General features: G+C 42.4%; 1 protein-coding gene across 1 annotated transcript; it reads right to left on the bottom strand.

Annotated features, from left to right (window-relative positions):
* Window positions 1-11570: 11570 nt before the first annotated feature.
* On the bottom strand, window positions 11571-13954 carry LOC139560379 (oocyte zinc finger protein XlCOF8.4-like). Its single transcript, XM_071377088.1, has 4 exons — window positions 13512-13954; window positions 13317-13423; window positions 13045-13159; window positions 11571-12853 (listed from the first exon to the last, which is right to left on the bottom strand). Exons 1-4 carry the CDS (start codon window positions 13717-13719, stop codon window positions 11793-11795), a joined length of 1491 nt encoding a protein of 496 aa, XP_071233189.1. The 5' UTR covers window positions 13720-13954; the 3' UTR covers window positions 11571-11792.
* Between the last annotated feature and the right edge of the window lie 6057 nt (window positions 13955-20011).

The raw sequence follows: 20011 nt of genomic DNA on the forward strand, positions 1-20011 counted from the left end.
CGGACCAGACGACAACCAACCTGTCCTAGACCAGACTCGATTGGACTTAAGTGAAAAAAGATATATGTTTATCAGACAAGTTGCTCTTCTGGTTACTGAATATGTCTTTATATGTTGTCTAAGTCAATAAATTAACCTTATTAGTGTAAAGTAAATATGCTATAGGCTATGCAGAGCCATGGTCGTGTCCATTCGGGTCAACCTTCCTGTAGTTACATAGAACGGGTCTCGGATATACGGGATGACTCGTGAAGACCTGCATTATAGCTGATTTACATTCAGAGGTTCATCTCCTAGGGCTTTTAAGGCACACACATATATAAGTAGAGTTGTTAGATATAAAGTGTATCCATATCAGATAGTGTGTAGAACATAATGAGTGGTGTTGATTGGCCTACATGAAAGAATATGCATAAAAGTACAGTGGTACTGATATATCTGTGTGAGAGTAAGTGAATTATGATTCACTTACTCCCTATTACAGGGGCTGAGTCACTGGCTTACTGGTGCTCTTTCATGCCGTCCCTAGGAGGGGTGCGTCACTTGAGTGGGTTGAGTCACTGACGTGATCTTCCTGTCTGGGTTGGCGCCCCCCCTTGGGTTGTGCCGTGGCGGAGATCTCTGTGGGCTATACTCGGCCTTGTCTCAGGATGGTAAATTGGTGGTTGAAGATATCCCTCTAGTGGTGTGGGGGCTGTGCTTTGGCAAAGTGGGTGGGGTTATATCCTTCCTGTTTAGCCCTGTCCGGGGGTATCATCGGATGGGGCCACAGTGTCTCCTGACCCCTCCTGTCTCAGCCTCCAGTATTTATGCTGCAGTAGTTTGTGTCGGGGGGCTAGGGTCAGTCTGTTATATCTGGAGCACTTCTCCTGTCTTATCCAGTGTCCTGTGTGAATTTAAGTATGCTCTCTCTAATTCTCTCTTTCTTTCTCTCTCTCGGAGGACCTGAGCCCTAGGACCATGCCTCAGGACTACCTGGCATGATGACTCCTTGCTGTCCCCAGTCCACCTGGCCGTGCTGCTGCTCCAGTTTCAACTGTTCTGCCTGCGGCTATGGAACCCTGACCTGTTCACCGGACGTGCTACCTGTCCCAGACCTGCTGTTTTCAACTCTCTAGAGACTGCAGGAGCGGTAGAGGATCGGCTATGAAAAGCCAACTGACATTTACTCCTGAGGTGCTGACTTGCTGCACCCTCGACAACTACTGTGATTATTATTTGACCATGCTGGTAATTTATGAACATTTGAACATCTTGGCCATGTTCTGTTATAATCTCCACCAAGCACAGCCAGAAGAGGATTGGCCACCCCTCATAGCCTGGTTCCTCTAGGTTTCTTCCTAGGTTTTGGCCTTTCTAGGGAATTTTTCCTAGCCACCGTGCTTCTACACCTGCATTGCTTGCTGTTTGGGGTTTTAGGCTGGGTTTCTGTACAGCACTTTGAGATATCAGCTGATGTAAGAAGGGCTATATAAATACATTTGATTTGATTGCATGTGTTATGGAGCAGTGTGTATACAACGACTGTGTGTACACTGGGTGGTATTTCTATCCAGGAGAGGAAGTAGAGCTGGCTCAGTTCATCGCCACACACCAGTTCACTGGAGCAGTGCAGGTTCACCTCCAAGACTACTGCAGTACCCACACACACAAACACATGTAGAGAGATAGAGAGAGAGATACTGTAAGCATACATTCAGACATACATACAGTGGGGAGAACAAGTATTTGATACACTGCCGATTTTGCAGGTTTTCCTACTTACAAAGCATGTAGAGGTCTGTAATTTTTATCATAGGTACACTTCAACTGTCCAGAAAATCAAAAATCCAGAAAATCACATTGTATGATTTTTAAGTAATTAATTTGCATTTTATTGCATGACATAAGTATTTGATACATCAGAAAAGCAGAACTTAATATTTGGCACAGAAACCTTTGTTTGCAATTACAGAGATCATATGTTTCCTGTAGTTCTTGACCAGGTTTGTACACACCGCAGCAGGGATTTTGGCCCATTCCTCCATACAGACCTTCTCCAGATCCTTCAGGTTACGGGGCTGTCGCTGCGCAATACGGACTTTCAGCTCTCTCCAAAGATTTTATATTGGGTTCAGGTCTGGAGACTGGCTAGGCCACTCCAGGACCTTGAGATGCTTCTTACGGAGCCACTCCTTAGTTGCCCTGGCTGTGTGTTTCGGGTCGTTGTCATGCTGGAAGACCCAGCCGCGACCCATCTTCAATGCTCTTACTGAGGGAAGGAGGTTGTTGGCCAAGATCTCGCGATACATGGCCCCATCCTCCTCAATACGGTGCAGTCGTCCTGTCCCCTTTGCAGAAAAGCAACCCCAAAGAATGATGTTTCCACCTCCATGCTTCACGGTTGGGATGGTGTTCTTGGGGTTGTACTCATCCTTCTTCTTCCTCCAAACACGTCGAGTGGAGTTTAGACCAAAAAGTACCTATGATAAAAATTACAGACCTCTACATGCTTTGTAAGTAGGAAAACCTGCAAAATCAGCAGTGTTTCAAATACTTGTTCTCCCCACTGTACATACACAAACAGTGCATTGCTGTGACTACTCATCCATTCTTGATAAAAATTAGTTGAGTGTGTGGAAACTGAAGAGTTAGAATTTCATGCACCTGTTTCTTGATGTTTGTGTCCCAAATTTGGACAGTTCTCTCATGGGACGCCAAGATGATCGTGCTGTTGGCGAATCACAGTACACTAATCCTGTCATTGTGTGTCTAGGGAATATCCATCAAAATCATCATCATCAGGCCTCCCGAGTGGTGCAGTGGTCTAAGACACTGCATCGCAGTGCTAGCTGTGCCACTAGAGATCCTGGTTCGAGTCCAGGCTCTGTCACAGCCGGCCGCGACCGGGAGACACATGGGGTGGCGTGCAATTGGCCCAGCGTCGTCGGGTTTAGGGAAGGATATGGACGACGTCCTCGTCCCATTGCACTCTAGCAACTCCTGTGGCGGGCCGGGCGCCTGCACGCTGACACGTTTGCCAGGTGTAGTGTTTCCTCTGACACATTGGTGCGGCTTGGTTCCGGGTTAAGTGGGCATTGTGTCAAGAAGCAGTGCGGCTTGGCTGGGTCGTGTTTCGGAGGATGCATGGCTCTCGACCTTCAACTCTCCCGAGTCCATATGGGAGTTACAGCGATGGGACAAGACTAACTACCAATTGGGGATAAAAAGGGGTAAAATTATCATTTAAAAAATCATTTAAAAAATTCCGGCTGCTCCAGGATGTTTGGTGGCTGGTTGAACCACATGTTTCTCCCACACCACCAACTCTAGAGACAGGACACAGAATAACAGTCCAGTTAATAAATTATTCATATAACAACTTGTTATGTGAGTGTCATTGTACTGCAGTGCAGTTATCCAGCCACCTTTTCCCCCACTAGACTGGTCCATTTCTAGCTCAATGATGAAGACAGATCAGTATTTGGGCCCATGACATACTAGGGAAGTGACCATAAGTGACATACTAATATGACCATATTATCATTCACATTGTCATTCACATATTTCTGCTACAGTGTGCACTAATGAACATGACCCTTGTCTTTGGCAGACAGACTAGGGAGGAAAATACCATGCATCTGAATACGGAAACAGCTGGGGCACGTGGGTGAGGATGAATTCCACCATGATGGACTGGACCCTCACCTCCATAAAGACTCCTGTACTGTTAAACCCTGACGCCTCAATGTCTTTTAATCTGCAAACAGCCTCAGAGGGTTAAATCATCTTCAATCAGTGTAGATGAAGGGGAGGAGACAGGTTAAATAATGATTTTTAAGCCTTGAGACAATTGAGACATAGATTGTGTACCATTTAGAGGGTGAATGGGCAAGACAAAATATTTAAGTGCCTTTGAACGGGGTATGGTAGTAGGTGCCAGGTGCGTCAAGAACTGCAACACTGCTGGGTTTTTCACGGTCAACAGTTTCCCGTGTGTATACACCACCCAAAGGCATTCCAGCCAACTTGACAAAACCTGTGGAACCTGTCCCTGTGGAACACTTTCGACACTTTGTAGCCCATGCCCCGATGAGTTGAGGCTGTCCTGAGGGCAAAAGGAGATGCAACTCAATAATAGGTAGGTGCTCCTGATGTTTTTTACAATCACTGTATATTTCTGGATGTTATGTATCCCTGGAAATAATCAAAAGCTTGTCCAAAAAAAGTGGTCTCCTGGCCAACTTACTTATGGGGTAAATTGAGTTGCGGGACAATGTAAGTTAAGCCGCCTTCAAATGTCTTTACTGAGTTAGATATTACCACTACCTTTATAAAACCATGTCTATATTTATTTCCCAAACACAATTCAACACAATCACAATAGCTTTTTTGACTTTTAATCATTTTAAGCATCTATTGACACAGACTTAACACTTTGTACTTTTTTTTACACTTTTAACATAGGCTAGGCCCTATGTTAAGAAGAAAACACTTTGCTCAACTTGCCATTGGCTCTACCATTGGCTCAACTTACCCCAAGGCAAACATTTTGACTATATTAGCCCACACAGCTACAAGGATGCACTTTTGTGCTAGGTTTAGGACCTTATATTGAAGCTTAGAGAGAGCTCAGCTGATGTATAGAACACAATAATGATCTGCTTTGATTTAGATACAAGCATCATGAAACCTAACACAATACATTCATTTGACTTGGTAGAAATCTGTTTTTTGGGCCTAACTTGATATACCACTTTTTGCATGTGGTTTCTTCCTTTACAGACCATGAAATGATAACCTCTTCCAAAATATTTGATCAGATGATACATTTTTTTCCTAGAAACAAAGGTGGCTCAACTTACCCCACACTCCTCTACCTGTCTTAGTACATTTCTTGATAGTAATTCAGATACTGTAATTCCATTCAGTAGGAGCGAAAAGGAGACATGGAAAACGAGAAGTGGTGTTTCTATTGGACGAGTTCAGGTAGTAGAGGTTCAAAATGTCAATATTTTCTCCCATTTCATACCTACTGAACGGGACCCAGCATAAATATGGCATATTGCTTTTTGTATCAACCTCTTTCCCACTAGGAAGCTGTGGTGATTCAGCTGCAGGACGAGAGGCTAGTGAAGATCAAGGATGTGCTGAAGGAGTTACCAGCTCCCCATTACAGGTAAACCTCCACCTATTCAGTAATTTATCCTACTTTTATATAGAAAGAGTAAATGTTTGCAATGTTTCCATATATTACATGGATGGAACCATCTGTTTGTAAATTGGGATAAAAAAATTGTGCCATGTGTCGTTTTTCTCCAATAGTTTCAACTGTTTTCAAGCTATATCTACAAAATTAAACCCATTTTCCTCTCCCTTTGCCCCTTCTCCCTCACCCTGGTTTCTTTGGATTCTGCAGTTCCTGATGTGTCACCTTATCAAGATGGCTTCTTATTCCTCGCCATTGTTTGGGCTCCAAACCTTCTCAAGTGTATTTATCTACATGAGAGAGAAAGACATGAACTAGGTAGAGATAGTTAAAACAGTGTGTTTGCATTGTTCAACGTTATTTAACAGGTGACATCAGTAAGGGATCATAGCTTTTACCTGGTCAGTCTATGTCATGGGAAAAGCAGATGTTCATAATGTTTTGTACACCCAGTGCATGTAGATATCTTTGTTAGAAAGAATACTATATTTCCCTTGATGTAGTGATGCTGAATGTAAAAAATTGCTCAACTTACTTATCTGGGGTCCACTTACTGTCAAACTCACCCGTTTGGAAACAAACACATTACACTGCTATACTTGACCACACACACACACGTACAAGACACAAACACACACGCTTACCTTACTTTCTGTGTGTTGGATGACACCCCAGATAGCCTGTAGATCCCATCTACAACCCCATGCTTCTCAATGAATTCACTGCAGCTTCGCAGCACCTGAGGAACTGAGAGACAGACAAGATGATAATACTATGGACCTGACAGGGATGAACAACAGGATGCTAATATTTAATGTGTTCAGATACAACATATTCTAACAGACTGAGGGAACTTGGGACTTACTCTCCTGACAGGTTATAGCCAGGTGGTCCAACAGGTGACAGCCAAACACCTTCTCATTGTTCCCTCCTTTTCTCTGGAGTCTCCGCATCTCTTATTTTCTCCTGCCTCAACTTCTCACATTCAGCCCTGTTGTCAACTATGTGTGTATTTAATATTAGTATTTTCTGTATGAATTGGTCAATTGTAACCAGTTGCGATTTTAACATGTAAATCTTGGTGGCGCAAAAAAAAATTAAAATTGGGGGAACACATGCCAGCAAAGCAAATACACAACACAACACTAAACAATACATTAATTACAGTATAAGGGTGAATCCTTACCACTGCTACACAAGACACCGGCTATCTGGTAGCGAAACAGTTAATTCAGCCTCATTTACTGCCTTTAAAAAAAAATGGCTGACTTGCTTAAACAAATGTGGTTTCTACATTACTATGGCATAAGGAGACGACAAGCGGATAAGAGGCAATCCGTAATTTCGATTAAGACAATGAGCGAGCTAGGACGGACGTAGTCAATATAACTATTTATTCAGCACTTTTGAAATGTACAGCAACAGAATTCAGAACATGGGCCTTTCTTACAGTATTCTCCCTGTACACCAAGTCAGAACCATAGGATAAATAAAGGGGGCATATAAGCGTACAATGGAAGTGCCTGCAATATTTGATTATGACATTTCTCTAAAACAGGCTATATGCTACATGTGCACCACCAAGTCAGAACAGTAGGCTAAGTTATAAGGGGGAAAGGGACCACATTATTAGGGTGAGGCACATGGGCTAATAACAGCGTACTACACAATGTACACTTAGTATACATTTCTTAGCTACAGTATACATATCTCTGAGGGGTCTTTGGCCTGGTTTGCTAACTACTTCTCTCAAAGAGTGCAGTGTATAAAGTCAAAACATCTGCTGTATCAGCCACTGCCTGTCACTAAGGGTGTACCCCAAGGCTCGATCCTAGGCCCCATGCTCTTCTCAATTTACATCAACAACATAGCTCAGGCAGTAGGAAGCTCTCCCATCCATTTATATGCAGATGAGACAGTCTTGTACTCAGCTGGCCCCTCCCCGGATTTTGTGCTAAACGCTCTACAACAAAGCTTTCTTCGTTTCCAACAAGCTTTCTCTGCCCTTAACCTTGTTCTGAACACCTCCAAAACAAATGTGATATGGTTTGGTAAGAAGAGTGCCCCTCTCCCCACAGGTGTGATTACTATCTCTGAGGGTTTAGAGCTTGAGGTAGTCACCTCATACAAGTACCTGGGAGTATGGCTAGATGGTACACTGTCCTTCTCTCAGCACATATCAAAGCTGCAGGCTAAAGTTAAATCTAGACTTGGTTTCCTCTATCGTAATCACTCCTCTTTCACCTAAGCTGCCAAACTAACCCTGATTCAGATGACCATCCTACCCATGCTAGATTACGGATACGTAATTTATAGATCGGCAGGTAAGGGTGCTCTCGAGCGACTAGATGTTCTTTACCATTCGGCCATCAGATTTGCCACCAATGCTCCTTATAGGACACATCACTGCACTCTATATTCCTCTGTAAACTGTTCATCTCTGTATACCCGTCGCAAGACCCAATGGTTGATACTTATTTATAAAATCCTCTTAGGCCTCACTCCCACCTATCTGAGATATCTACTGCAGCCCTCATCCTCCACATTCAACACCCATTCTGCCAGTCACATTCTGTTGAAGGTCCCCAAAGCACACACATCCCTGGGTCGCTCCTCTTTTCAGTTCACTGCAGCTAGCGATTGGAACGAGCTGCAACAAACACTCCAACTGGACAGTTTATCTCAATCTCTTCATTCAAAGACTCAATCATGGACACTCTTACTAACAGTTGTGGCTGCTTCGCATGATGTAATGTTGTCTCTACCTTCTTGCATTTGTGCTGTTGTCTCTGCCCAGTAATGTTTGCACCATGTTTTGTGCTGCTACCATGTTGTGCTGCTGCCATGTTGTGTTGCTAGCATGTTGTTGTCATGTTGTGTTGCTGCCATGCTATGTTGTTGTCTTAGGTCTCTCTTTATGTAGTGTTGTGTTGTCTCTCTTTTCGTGATGTGTGTTTTGTCCTATATTTTTATTTTTAATCCCAGCCCTCGTCCCCGCAGGAGGGCTTTTGCCTTTTGGTAGGCCGTCATTGTAAATAAGAATTTGTTCTTAACTGACTTGCCTAGTTAAATAAAGGTCAAATAAAACATGTAAATAAATCTCCCTGGCATATTACATAATTTATGCAGCAGAGTCTAGCATTTTCTGGATTTATGGTTCTTTCAAGACAAAAACAAGGTTGAATCATGACGTCCGTGATCTTCAGGTCAGAGCTCTAGAAAGAGGCCTGACTTGGAATTATGAGTTGGATGACCGTTCAAAACCTATTTTCCCAGTCGGAGCTCGTTTTTTACCAGAGTTCCCAGGTGTCTTGAACTCACTGAAGTACGAGGTTTCCCAGTTCCGAGTTTTCAGTTATTTTGAACACGGCAGAAGTAATGCTGGATTGACAGCATGGCCATGGTATTCAACCTTTTCTGGCCCATTTTGTTGAATGTTTATCCTTTTACGCTTGGAAAAGAGACCCTTAAACACAGACTTGAACCACACACCCACTCCACTGAAATACAGGCTAGTAATTGCTTTGCAACGCTTCCAGTTAGCCACTGATTCCTTCCAAACCACTCATTGTTGAATTTGTGATTCCCAATTTGTTGTGTAATGTTTATGTCCAATGGCCGATGAGCACCAATACGTTTTATCTATAATTGCTCTTCATCATTTTTCTTCATACGACAAGGATCGAAAAGGATTTGCCAGTAGATTGTCGACTTGATTCATGATGATGACTGCTAGCTTGCAAGCTAAGATTTTTAAAGAATGATGTTGACATAAGTCCAATCAAAGCTATGGTAGATATATGATTTGACGTCATTTTGTGGGAAAATCAAAAGAAATTGGCCAAGACCTCCACAAATCTGGTTCATCATTGGGAGCAATTTCCAAACGCCTGAAGGTACCATGTTCATCTGTACAAACAATAGTACACAAGTATTAACACCATGGGACCACGCAGCCGTCATACCGCTCAGGAAGGAGATGCGTTCTGTCTCCTAGAGATGAACATACTTTGGTGCGAAAAGTGCAAATCAATCCCAGAACAACAGCAAAGGACCTTGTGAAGATGCTGGAGGAAACAGGTACGAAAGTGTCTATATCCACAGTAAAACAAGTCCTATATCGACATAACCTGAAAGGCCACTCAGCGAGGAAGAAGCCTCTGCTCCAAAACCGCCATAAAAAAGCCAGACTACGGTTTGCAACTGCACATGGGGAGAAAGATCGTACTTTTTGGAGAAATGTCCTCTGGTCTGATGAAACAAAAATCTAACTGTTTGGCCATAATGACCATCGTTATGTTTGGAGGAAAAAGGGGGAGGCTTGCAAGCCGGAGAACACCATCCCAACTGTGAAGCACGGGGGTGGCAGGATCATGTTGTGGGGGTGCTTTGCTGCAGGAGGGACTGGTGCACTTCACAAAATAAATGGCATCATGAGGGAGGAAAATGATGTGGATATTTTGAAGCAGCATCTCAAGTCAGGAAGTTAAAGCTTGGTCACAAATGGGTCTTCCAAATGGACAATGACCCCAAGCATACTTCCAAAGTTGTGGCAAAATGGCTTAAGGACAACAAAGTCAAGGTATTTGAGTGGCCATCACAAAGCCCTGACCTCAATCTTATAGAAAATTTGTGGGGAGAACTGAAAAAGCGTGTGCGAGCAAGGAGGCCTAAAAACCTGACTCACTTACACCAGCTCTGTCAGGAGGAAAGGGCCAAAATTCACCCAACTTATTGTGGGAAGCTTGTGGAAGGCTACTCAAAACATTTGACCCAAGTTAAACAATTTAAATGCAAAGCTACCAAATACTAATTGAGTGTATGTAAACTTCTGACCCACTGGGAATGTGATGATAGAAATAAAAGCTGAAATAAATAATTCTCTACTATTATTCTGACATTTCACATTCTTAAAATAAAGTGGTGATCCTAACTGACCTAGGACAGGGACTTTTTACTCTGATTAAATGTCAGGAATTGTGAAAAACTGAGTTTAAATGTATTTGGCTAAGGTGTATGTAAACTTCCAACTCTATATATTTTCTTTGCATATTTTGCAAACTGATATTTGACACATATTAATGACAAAATAAAATGCAAAACAGGCAACAACAACGGTAACGTGACATAAGGATTTCATAAACATTTACAAAGCCCCATTAATATTCTACGCTGTTTTGTTTTCTTCATTGCATTTAATTGTGCTTTATTGTTTCACTCTGTGAAGTGCATTGCTTTACTGTGTTATACTGAGCTGTGTTTTGAGCCTTTCTGCTGGATCATGCTGTTTTGTGTTGTGTTTGTGGCACTCTGTAAAGTAAGAAAACAGCCAAATCATCTTCTCAATATGTGTACACCAATACAACACTTAATGCGAACACTTAAAATCTAAATGTGCATCCCTCACATTGTACAGCATACATCTCTCTTCACTTCCCCTAAAGTATTTGTTCCAACAAAATAAACAGCCCACCCCTTTCACCCCAACACTCCTAGTCTCCCTCTCAGTGCCGTGGTCTGAGGACACGTTTTTTTTGGGGGGGGGGGTTGGATAACCGCCGAAAATAAGGTCTGTGATAACACAGGCTTAGGAGCTCTTATACTTTTTGTGCTGAGAAAATCTTCATTAGCTAACGTCAGTTTTTGTGAATTTTTAAGACTGTTCCTACCTTCACTGCACCGGCACATCCAAGAAGCAGCAACCTACCGACTCTGTTGATTGGCAAATCAGTGAAACAGTAAATCACTCAAACTAATCATATCAATCTATTTAACTGATCTATTTAGCTATCTACAGCAGGGATGGGCAACTGGCGGCTCGCCTTTTGTAGGCCCACGAATCAATTTCCAAAAACTGAAAAAATATATGCACGTAAGGCCCCAAAAAGGCTAGGGCTGGCTGGCACTGATTGCATGTGTGGGTATGGATGTGGGTAAGTAGACACACGAGCCACTGCAGCCCCTCATGATAAATTCAAAATTTTTAGTGGCCCCCATCAAACTTGCCCATCCTTGATCTATACTATCTAATGTTCTTTGATTCAGATTACCAGTTTTATCCTGTACCGGTGCAGTGTCAGTTTAGACAACGTACATAGTAAAGCATAGTTTGCAGATGTAAAATGTAAAGCAGTATGAGCATGTATAGCCTATTACACTGAAACAAATATGTCACTGCCTAGTTTTGAGTTGACCTAAATAAACATTTTAAGGCAGCAGAGTAACGTGAAAATACAACTTGGGAAATCAAGTTAAGTTATTAACTAGACCTAATATGAGACTGTCCCTTTGGAAAGAAGTGACATCCCAGCTAGTGTTGGTCTAACTATACAAAACACATACTAAAAGGATCGTATAAATTATTTATCTAAAAGCACAGATGGACTCTTTCATGAAATAATTTTTTATGAATATAAGATGTTTATGATTTTGTTGCCAAAAACACATTAACAGTTGTAAATAGGTTGTTAAACTGAAAGTGAAGAGCCATCAACAGACAAAGCATTTCACAAATCAATTGGGAGAAAAATATTGTAAAATGTCTCTGTACCTTCTAAATACCTTCTGTACAACATTTTCACATAGAAAGTATGCAATTATGTCCCTATTTGTTCCACCTGGTCTGAGACAACATAACACTTGTGTGTGGATCCAAGGGGTATCGGGGTACAACATTTTGAGACACTGGACTCTCTCCTATGTGAGTTCTCTGATGTGACTTCATACTGGAGCGCCGGGTGAAGCATTTCCCACACTGTGTGCACTCGTATGGCTTCTCCCCACTGTGGACCACAGCATGTCTGATGAGGTTCCACTGCTTGGTGAAACTCCTGCCACACTGTTCGCAGGTGTGCGGTTTCTCTCTGAAACGCTTCTCAGTGGTGCCGCCCGACCTCCACCGAGTCCTCATTCTCTTCACCATGTTAAAACTACTGCGACTCAGGCTGTATCCAGAGAAGGTGGAGGTGGTGGCCATGTTTGAACCTGTCATGCACTCACTCATTCTCACTGTTGCTTCTGAAGCCCTGTACTGATGCTGCCTTGGCTGTAGATCTAAACTATTTCCATCATTATTTGAGTTCAGCATCTCACTGCTCTGTCCTTCTGGCATCTGTTGTCTAGTCTCATCAGCCAATGTCCTGATATGTCTTTTCATGTGTGCTGCTGTACTGAACATGTTAGCATGTGGTTTCCCTCTAGAGTGAAGTGATGGCCATACATCATCTGTCATAGTAGGAAGGGATGGCAGCCCACTGTGAGATGGGAAAATTGAGATATTCTGAGAGTACTCTTCTGACGCATGAAAGGAGAAAATTGGGTGGCCATCAGGGTCAGTGTCTCTGCCTGGATCCACAGAGGTCCACAGCTGCCCATCAGTCTCTTCCATGACAAACTGGTCAGGTCCTGCCAGGGCTGTGGTCTGATCCAGCTCCTCCTCTTTCTCATCCTTCACCATCACTAGCTCTAGTGAGTCCTCATCTGGCCCGTGCTGCTCTGTGCTGAACACGTCTGTAGATGTGAGCCGGGGTGTGTCTGGTTCCTCTGGACCATCAGAATTGGGGTAATGTTCCACTGAGTCTTCAGGAGATATGTTGGGTTGTGTGATGAAGTCCTCAAAGTGCCGTTGCTCAAAGGATGGTGGTTGTCCAGGCTTGGAACCAGACTCTAAAGATTTGGGATAAACATAAAAGAAACATTATAAAAGACCCTTAACAGTTGGAAGACATGACTGCTTTAGAACTGACTGTGAGTGTACGTGCCCTAGGTTTAGCAGAATTGACGCCAACGAACACGCATACCACCACACCCACACAGTCTTTCATAGACAGAGCAGTACCCCTTATGGTCGCACCCACCCTCTCCAGTGATCCTGAGCTCTTCCTGAGAATCCGTTTTCCACACATCCTCTGCTGTCTCCTCATCTTTGATCAGTATGGGTTCAGTCTCTACTCTCTGCTCCACATCTGTAGGCTGTAACAGGGGACTGAGGTTATTACTCTGGACACACCATATTTAACACTTTCATTCTCATGAATCACACAAAAGCAGTAAATTCTCCTGAAAATCCAATAACAGAATTGATCCAAGAGGTCAGATCTCTGTAATTGTAAAAGGTGATGTATCACACCAGGGGTTGAGAGTCCTCTCCATCTCTCCACTGTGAGTTACTCCTCTGCTTGTTCAAAACAATCTTGACTGGATATGAAGATCTTGCTGATGCCATGGGGTAAAAAGCTGGAAAAAATTGTATTGAGTCATATTAGGGCTAGTCAGACATTTGGGTTTTGTATATGCAATCAATTTATCATGAATAACACATAACCTTTTCTCCTGACTCGCGTCTTCTTCAGCTCGCCCTCCATCATTTGACACTTCCTTTTCAGTGCATCAATATCTCGCTGGCTTTGGGTCATTTCCAAACGTATAACTGCACAGCTATCATCAACCCGTTTGTTAATTTCTGCTACAGCTGCTTTAGCTAATACCTCCATAATGGATACCAACTGCGACTGAAAATTGCAGCTGGCCATCTTGTCCAGTCCAAATTACAGAATTTGTATTCTCTGTGTGAAATAAAGTCTCCAATTTCCAAGCTAATGTGCAACAAACAATCCGTAGATGTTTACAAATTGCAACAATATTGCTTGTGGGAGATGCGGGCGAAATTGCAATCGCGCTTTCCTTCAACACGTGACATAAATATGTACTACCGTAAATATAAGACTGCAACAGCCCTTCAAAATTGGTATAATTATCACTAGCCTGGCCTGGCCAGGTAAAAACGAGGTTCTGTTCTAGTCTGCATGTAGAGAGTGCAACTAGATTCATGTAAACTTAAAATAAACGTAATTGAATTATATATTTCAAGTAACTATTGCATACTACATTAACTATAGCTGATTAACATTAAGAGGTTATTCTCTTAGGGTTTTTAAGGCACATACATATACACTGAGTGCACAAAACATTAGGATGCCTGCTCTTTCCATGTAATAGCTTTCATCTGGATAGTCTAAGACCCCTTATTGATGCCATCTGTTTATTCCACTTCATTCAGTGTAGATGAAGGGGAGAAGACTAGTTAAAGAAGGATTTTTAAGCCTTGAGACATGGATTATGTATGTGTGCCATTCAGAGGGTGAATGGGCAAGACAAAATATTTAAGTGCCTTTGAACAAGGTATGGTAGTAGGTGCCAGGTGCACTGGTTTTGAGTGTGTAAAGAACTGCAAAGCAGCTGGGTTTTTCACGCTCAATCGTTTCCCGTGTGTATCAAGAATGAGCCACCACCCAAAGGATATCCAGCCAACTTGACACAACTGTGGCAATAAATCAAATCAAATGGGCCAGCATCCCTTTGGAATGCTTTTGACACCTTGTAGAGTCCATGACCCGACGAATTGAGGCTGTTCTGGGGGCAAAAGGGGGGGGGGGGGGTGCAACTCAATATTAGGAAGGTGTTCCTAATGTTTTGTACACTCAATGTAGTGGTATTAGATATAAAGTGTATGCATATCAGATAGTGTATAAGATAGTGAGTAGTTGATTGAGCAACATGAGAGAATATGCATAAAAGTACAGTAGTACTGATATATCTGTGAGAGTAGGTGAATTATGATTGTATGTGTGTGTATGGAGCAGAGTGCATGCAATGACTGTGTGTACACTGACTGGGTGGTTATTCTCTACAGGAGAGGAAGTAGAGCTGACTTCATCACCCACACCAGTTCACTGGAGCATTGCAGGTTCACCTCCAAGACTAGAACAGGACCCACACAAACACACCTGTAGAGCGAGATACAGAGAGATCAAGTGTAAGCATACATGCATTGTTGTGACTACTCATCCATTCTTGATTAAATGATTTGTATATGTGGAAGTTGAAGAGTTAGAATGACATGCACCTTTGTATTTGTCCCACATTGACAGTTCTGTCATGGGACGCCAAGATGATTGTGCTGTTTGTGAATTGCAGTACACTGATCCTGTCACTGTGTGCCGAGGGAGAATCCATCCAAATCATCATCATTGAAAAAATAAATCAGTTTCATCAGAGGAAAAGAGAGACATGCTCCAGGAGATGACATTTGGTGGCTGGTTGAATCACATGTTTCAGTGCAGCTACCTCCCTCCACAGTCAATGCAGTTATCCAGCCACCTTTTCCCTCACTAGTCTCATCCATTTCTAGCTCAATGTCACCACATGATGACAGGTCAGTCTTTGGACCCATGGCATTCTAGGGAAGGCAGATATTATCATCCATCAATATAACTTATATCAAAACAATAATCCAAACACCAGCAGTGTGGTCATTGAGAATGACTATGATGATGATGTTGATGATGCTTGAGTTGGTGATAATGGTGGTGGTAAACAGGTGCGGACTGGCCGAAATGCCAGAGGGGCTGGTCCATTTTTTGTGCAGTGGGCCTGTCTAACTAGTTTTTTTGTGTGCAAAATGATCATGATCTCCATAATAATTGGGGCCTCAATAAAAAAAAAATGCATGTGTGGGGGCCTCAAGGGGGAAAAAAATGGCAGGTGTTGCAGCCTCCGGGAAAATAATTGTCTGGTATGTTGCTGGTAAATTCACCAAGAACCCACCCAGCACAACCTGTCCTTTCTTCTCGCCCAGCAGTCAAGTGCTTTTTTCATCATTGGCCAACATCCCAAGAATTTGTGTGTTATCCTTCGAACTGCAATTTAATCAGTTATGTACATTTCAAGTCAGTATTTATTAGTCTAGATCTGGTGTACCAAGTAATAATGTGTGTGTACCATGTGTTGTTTGTCCAGGGCCGGCCCGCCCATTAGGCAGGATTAGGCAATGCTGCGGCGCTCCACCAACGTTCCGTCAAAAAAAAAAAAACGAACATAAATACTGTAGCAGATATAGCTTAAAGAGTATGTGAACTTTTATGTAACCTCCAGGCTGGAGAGAAAATTAATGACAATGTAATGAGACGGACACTTTTTACATCATGCACGTTTCTCAGATCAAATAGCCTAACCTAAATGGAGCCCAATCAAATAAAAAATGCACTGACATGTTAAAACCTCTTTGGGATCGGTGTCCTTCCACGGGACAGTTGAGCTAACGCAGTAAGTAACAGGAATATTTCCCAGGACATAGATATATCTGATATTGGCAGAAAGCTTAAATTCTTGTTAATGTAACTGCACTGTCCAATTTACAGTAGCTATTACAGTGAAATAATACCATGCTATTGTTTGAGGAGAGTGCACAATTTTTCAACATGAAAAGTTATTAATAAACAAATTAGGCACATTTGAGCAGTCTTGATACAAAATTTTGAACAGAAATGCAATGGTTCATTGGATCAGTCTAAAACTGTGCACATACACTGCTGCCATCTGTTGGCCAAAATCTAAATTGCACCTGGGCTGGAATAATACATTATGGCCTTTCTCTTGCATTTCCAATTGATGGTACAAAAAAATACAAAAGCACGTTTTTTTCTTTGCATTACCAGATCTATTGTGTTATATTCTCTTACATTCCTTTCACATTTCCACACACCAGTGTTTCCTTTCAACTGGTGCCAAGAATATGCATATCCTTGCTTCAGGAGCAACATGCAGTTGGATTTGGGTATGTCATTTTAGGGGAAAATTGAAAAATAGTGGCGGATCCTTAAGAGGATTTATTAACAAACACCTGCCAGTTTTATAAATGGTAGGCGTACCACATGGATGTGCATTCATAAAAATCCATTGCAGGCCTTACACTGTAAGCTACACCCCAGTAAGACGTCTATATTTGGTTCCGATTTGGTCCGGTCTGGACCAGACTTGATTTGGTATAAACATACACTATATATACAAAAGTATGTGGACGCCCCTTAAAATTAGTGGATTTGGCTATTTCAGCCATACCCATTGCTGACAGGTGTATAAAATCTAGCACACCGCCATCCAGTCTCCATAAACAAACATTGGCAGTAGAATGGCCTTACTGAAGAGATCAGTGACTTTCAATGTGGCACTGTCATAGAATGCCACCTTTCCAAAAAGTCAGTTTGTCAAATTTCTGCCCCGCTAGAGCTGCCCCAGTCAACTGAACTGTTTGTCAGGAGCTTCATGAAATGGGTTTCCATGGTCGAGCAGCCAGTCACAAACCTAAGATCACCATGCACAATGCCAAGCGTCGGCTGGAGTGGTGTGAAGCTCGCCGCCATTGGACTCTGGAGCAGTGGAAACACGTTCTCTGAAATTATGAATCAGGCTTTCAGAGACAAATCTTGGTTTGGCGGATGCTAGGAGAACGCTACCTGCCCCAATGCATAGTGCCAAATGTAAAGTTTAGTGGAGGAGAAATAATGGTCTGGTGCTGTTTTTCATGGTTCGGCTATGCCCCTTAGTTCCAGTGAAGGGAAATCTTAAAGCTACAGCATACAATGACATTAGATGATTCTGTGCTTCAAACTTTGTGAAAGGCCCTTTCCTGTTTCAGCATGACAATGTCCCCGTGCACAAAACGAGGTCAATACAGAAATGGTTTGTTGAGATCGGTGTGGAAGAACTTGATTGGCATGCACAGAGCCTCAACCCCATGGAACACCTTTGGGATGAATTGGAAAGCCGACTGCAAGCCAGACCTAACCGCCCAACATAAGTGCCCGACCTCAGTAATGCTCGTGGCTGAATGGAAGCAAGTCCCTGCAGCAATGTTCCAGCTTCTAGTGGAAAGACTTCCCAGAAGAGTGGAGGCTGTTATAGCAGCAAAGGGGTATTAACGCCCATGATTTTGGAATGAGATGTTCGACATGCAGGTCCACATAATTTTGATCATGTAGTGTAGATGTCTATAAATGACGTCTTTTCAACTTTAATTCAGAACAGAAAATAAACCAGATTTCAACGTTTGGAAAATACATCTTATCAATGTCTGGAAAATATGTATTTCCTACGTCCGGAAAATGTATTTGACCTTTCATTCAGAACCTAAAATGAACCTAACTTCAATGTCTGGAAAATACGTATTTAAAATTTTAAAAATTCTACCTTATTTTGCTTACTGGGACTATTCTAGTTTTGCAGGGGTATAGTAGGGCGAAACATTTTTTGTCTCACCTAAGACCGGGCCTTTGTGTGTCTGCTTGTGCTTTTTTCATCGATGGCCACCAACCCAATCATTCTTATGTCAACCTTCCAACTGCAATTGAATCAGTTATGTACATTTCAAGTCAGTATTTATCAGTCTAGATCTGGTGTACCACATAATAATGTGTGTGCGCGCCTGCTTGTGCTTTCCTTGTTAATTTCCCTATCAGCGTCAACAAGGACACAGATTACATTTCTATCCTCACAGGGTCCCAGCACGATAGAGTGGTCGTACAGGTGCATCACTGGGGAAGGCACTGAGTATGTAGACACCTTCAACAGACTAGGGACAAAAGCATCACAGTCTTCATTAGCATGCATTGCAGGAGTACTAGAACACATGATGACTAAAATGTAATCGATGTACCAATGTTGTAGTACTCGAGACCGGTCTCGGTCCACAGACCAGATATTGAGTGTCTCAGTGTCGGATACATTTGTACTCTGACTCGTAATTTCTTCCGGAGACCAACGGAGTAAAAAACTCATAATTATCAGCTTCAATTCAGTCAGCGCAAAAAACTGCTTCGCCGGGCCAAATATATACACTCCTTTCTTGAAACATTTATATCTTAAGTCTTTATATCTATTTTAGACATGTTTTCGCAGTGGTGAACCTATAGGCCTTCAGTGTGTGACAGGTTAGTACAGTGGTGAACCTATAGGCCTTCAGTGTGTGACAGGTTAGTACAGTGGTGAACCTATAGGCCTTCAGTGTGTGACAGGTTAGTACAGTGGTGAACCTATAGGCCTTCAGTGTGTGACAGGTTAGTACAGTGGTGAACCTATAGGCCTTCAGTGTGTGACAGGTTAGTACAGTGGCGAACCTATCGGTCTTCAGTGTGTGACATGTTTGTGATTCTGAAAGGACAGCAACCATAATACCAATATCATCTGCAGGAATATCATCTGCAGGCAGCAAGAGAGTGCAGCTCTCAGTTGATTTTGGCATGTAGCAACTCACAGAAGAATGACATCGGTAGCCAGTAGGGTTGGAAAGACGTTTCAACTTAGTTAGCATTGACTAGTAAATATCCTAAGGCAACAATGGGTATGCAAAAAAATGTTGTACAAAATGTTAGTTAGCAGGCTATTTGTGATGTGCAATTGTTATCATGCACTGTTTGCATCAGGGGTGTATGCATGAATGGGCCTGGGTGGACACAGATCCACCCACTGGGGAGCCAGGCCCTGACAGGCCCACCCAATCAGATTGATGTGGTTTAAGAATTGTTGTGGACTTAGATCATCAAATGTGTGTTTTTTTCTATTCAAAAAAGTGTGATTTTGAGAGTGAAAAGGTGAAAAATATTTAGGAAAGCGTATCAAAAACCACAGGGAAACATAGGATTTTTCACACATGGTGTCTTTACTTCGCTGGGCAGGCCATTTGGGAAATATGACAAAATTAGACTACACCACTGCATAGGGCTGATGGAAAGACAGCAGTCACACACAGCATGATGTTAAGGATAAGCAGTCCATAAACTCAGACATAATAAGCCAGTAGGTCCCAAACAGAAGAATATAAAATCACAACCATTAAGCATTTCCCAATCGAAACGTCAATTACTTCCCATTGCAAACAAATTCCCGTTAGGCACACAAAGTAACCGGTGATCTTAAGTTTAAAGTGGAACTGACAGTGTTTTAACTACTTTGCAGATATGAAACAAACAGACAATCATAATATCAGTC

This window comes from Salvelinus alpinus, chromosome 30, assembly GCF_045679555.1.
Source record: "Salvelinus alpinus chromosome 30, SLU_Salpinus.1, whole genome shotgun sequence".
Lineage (NCBI taxonomy): Eukaryota > Metazoa > Chordata > Actinopteri > Salmoniformes > Salmonidae > Salvelinus > Salvelinus alpinus.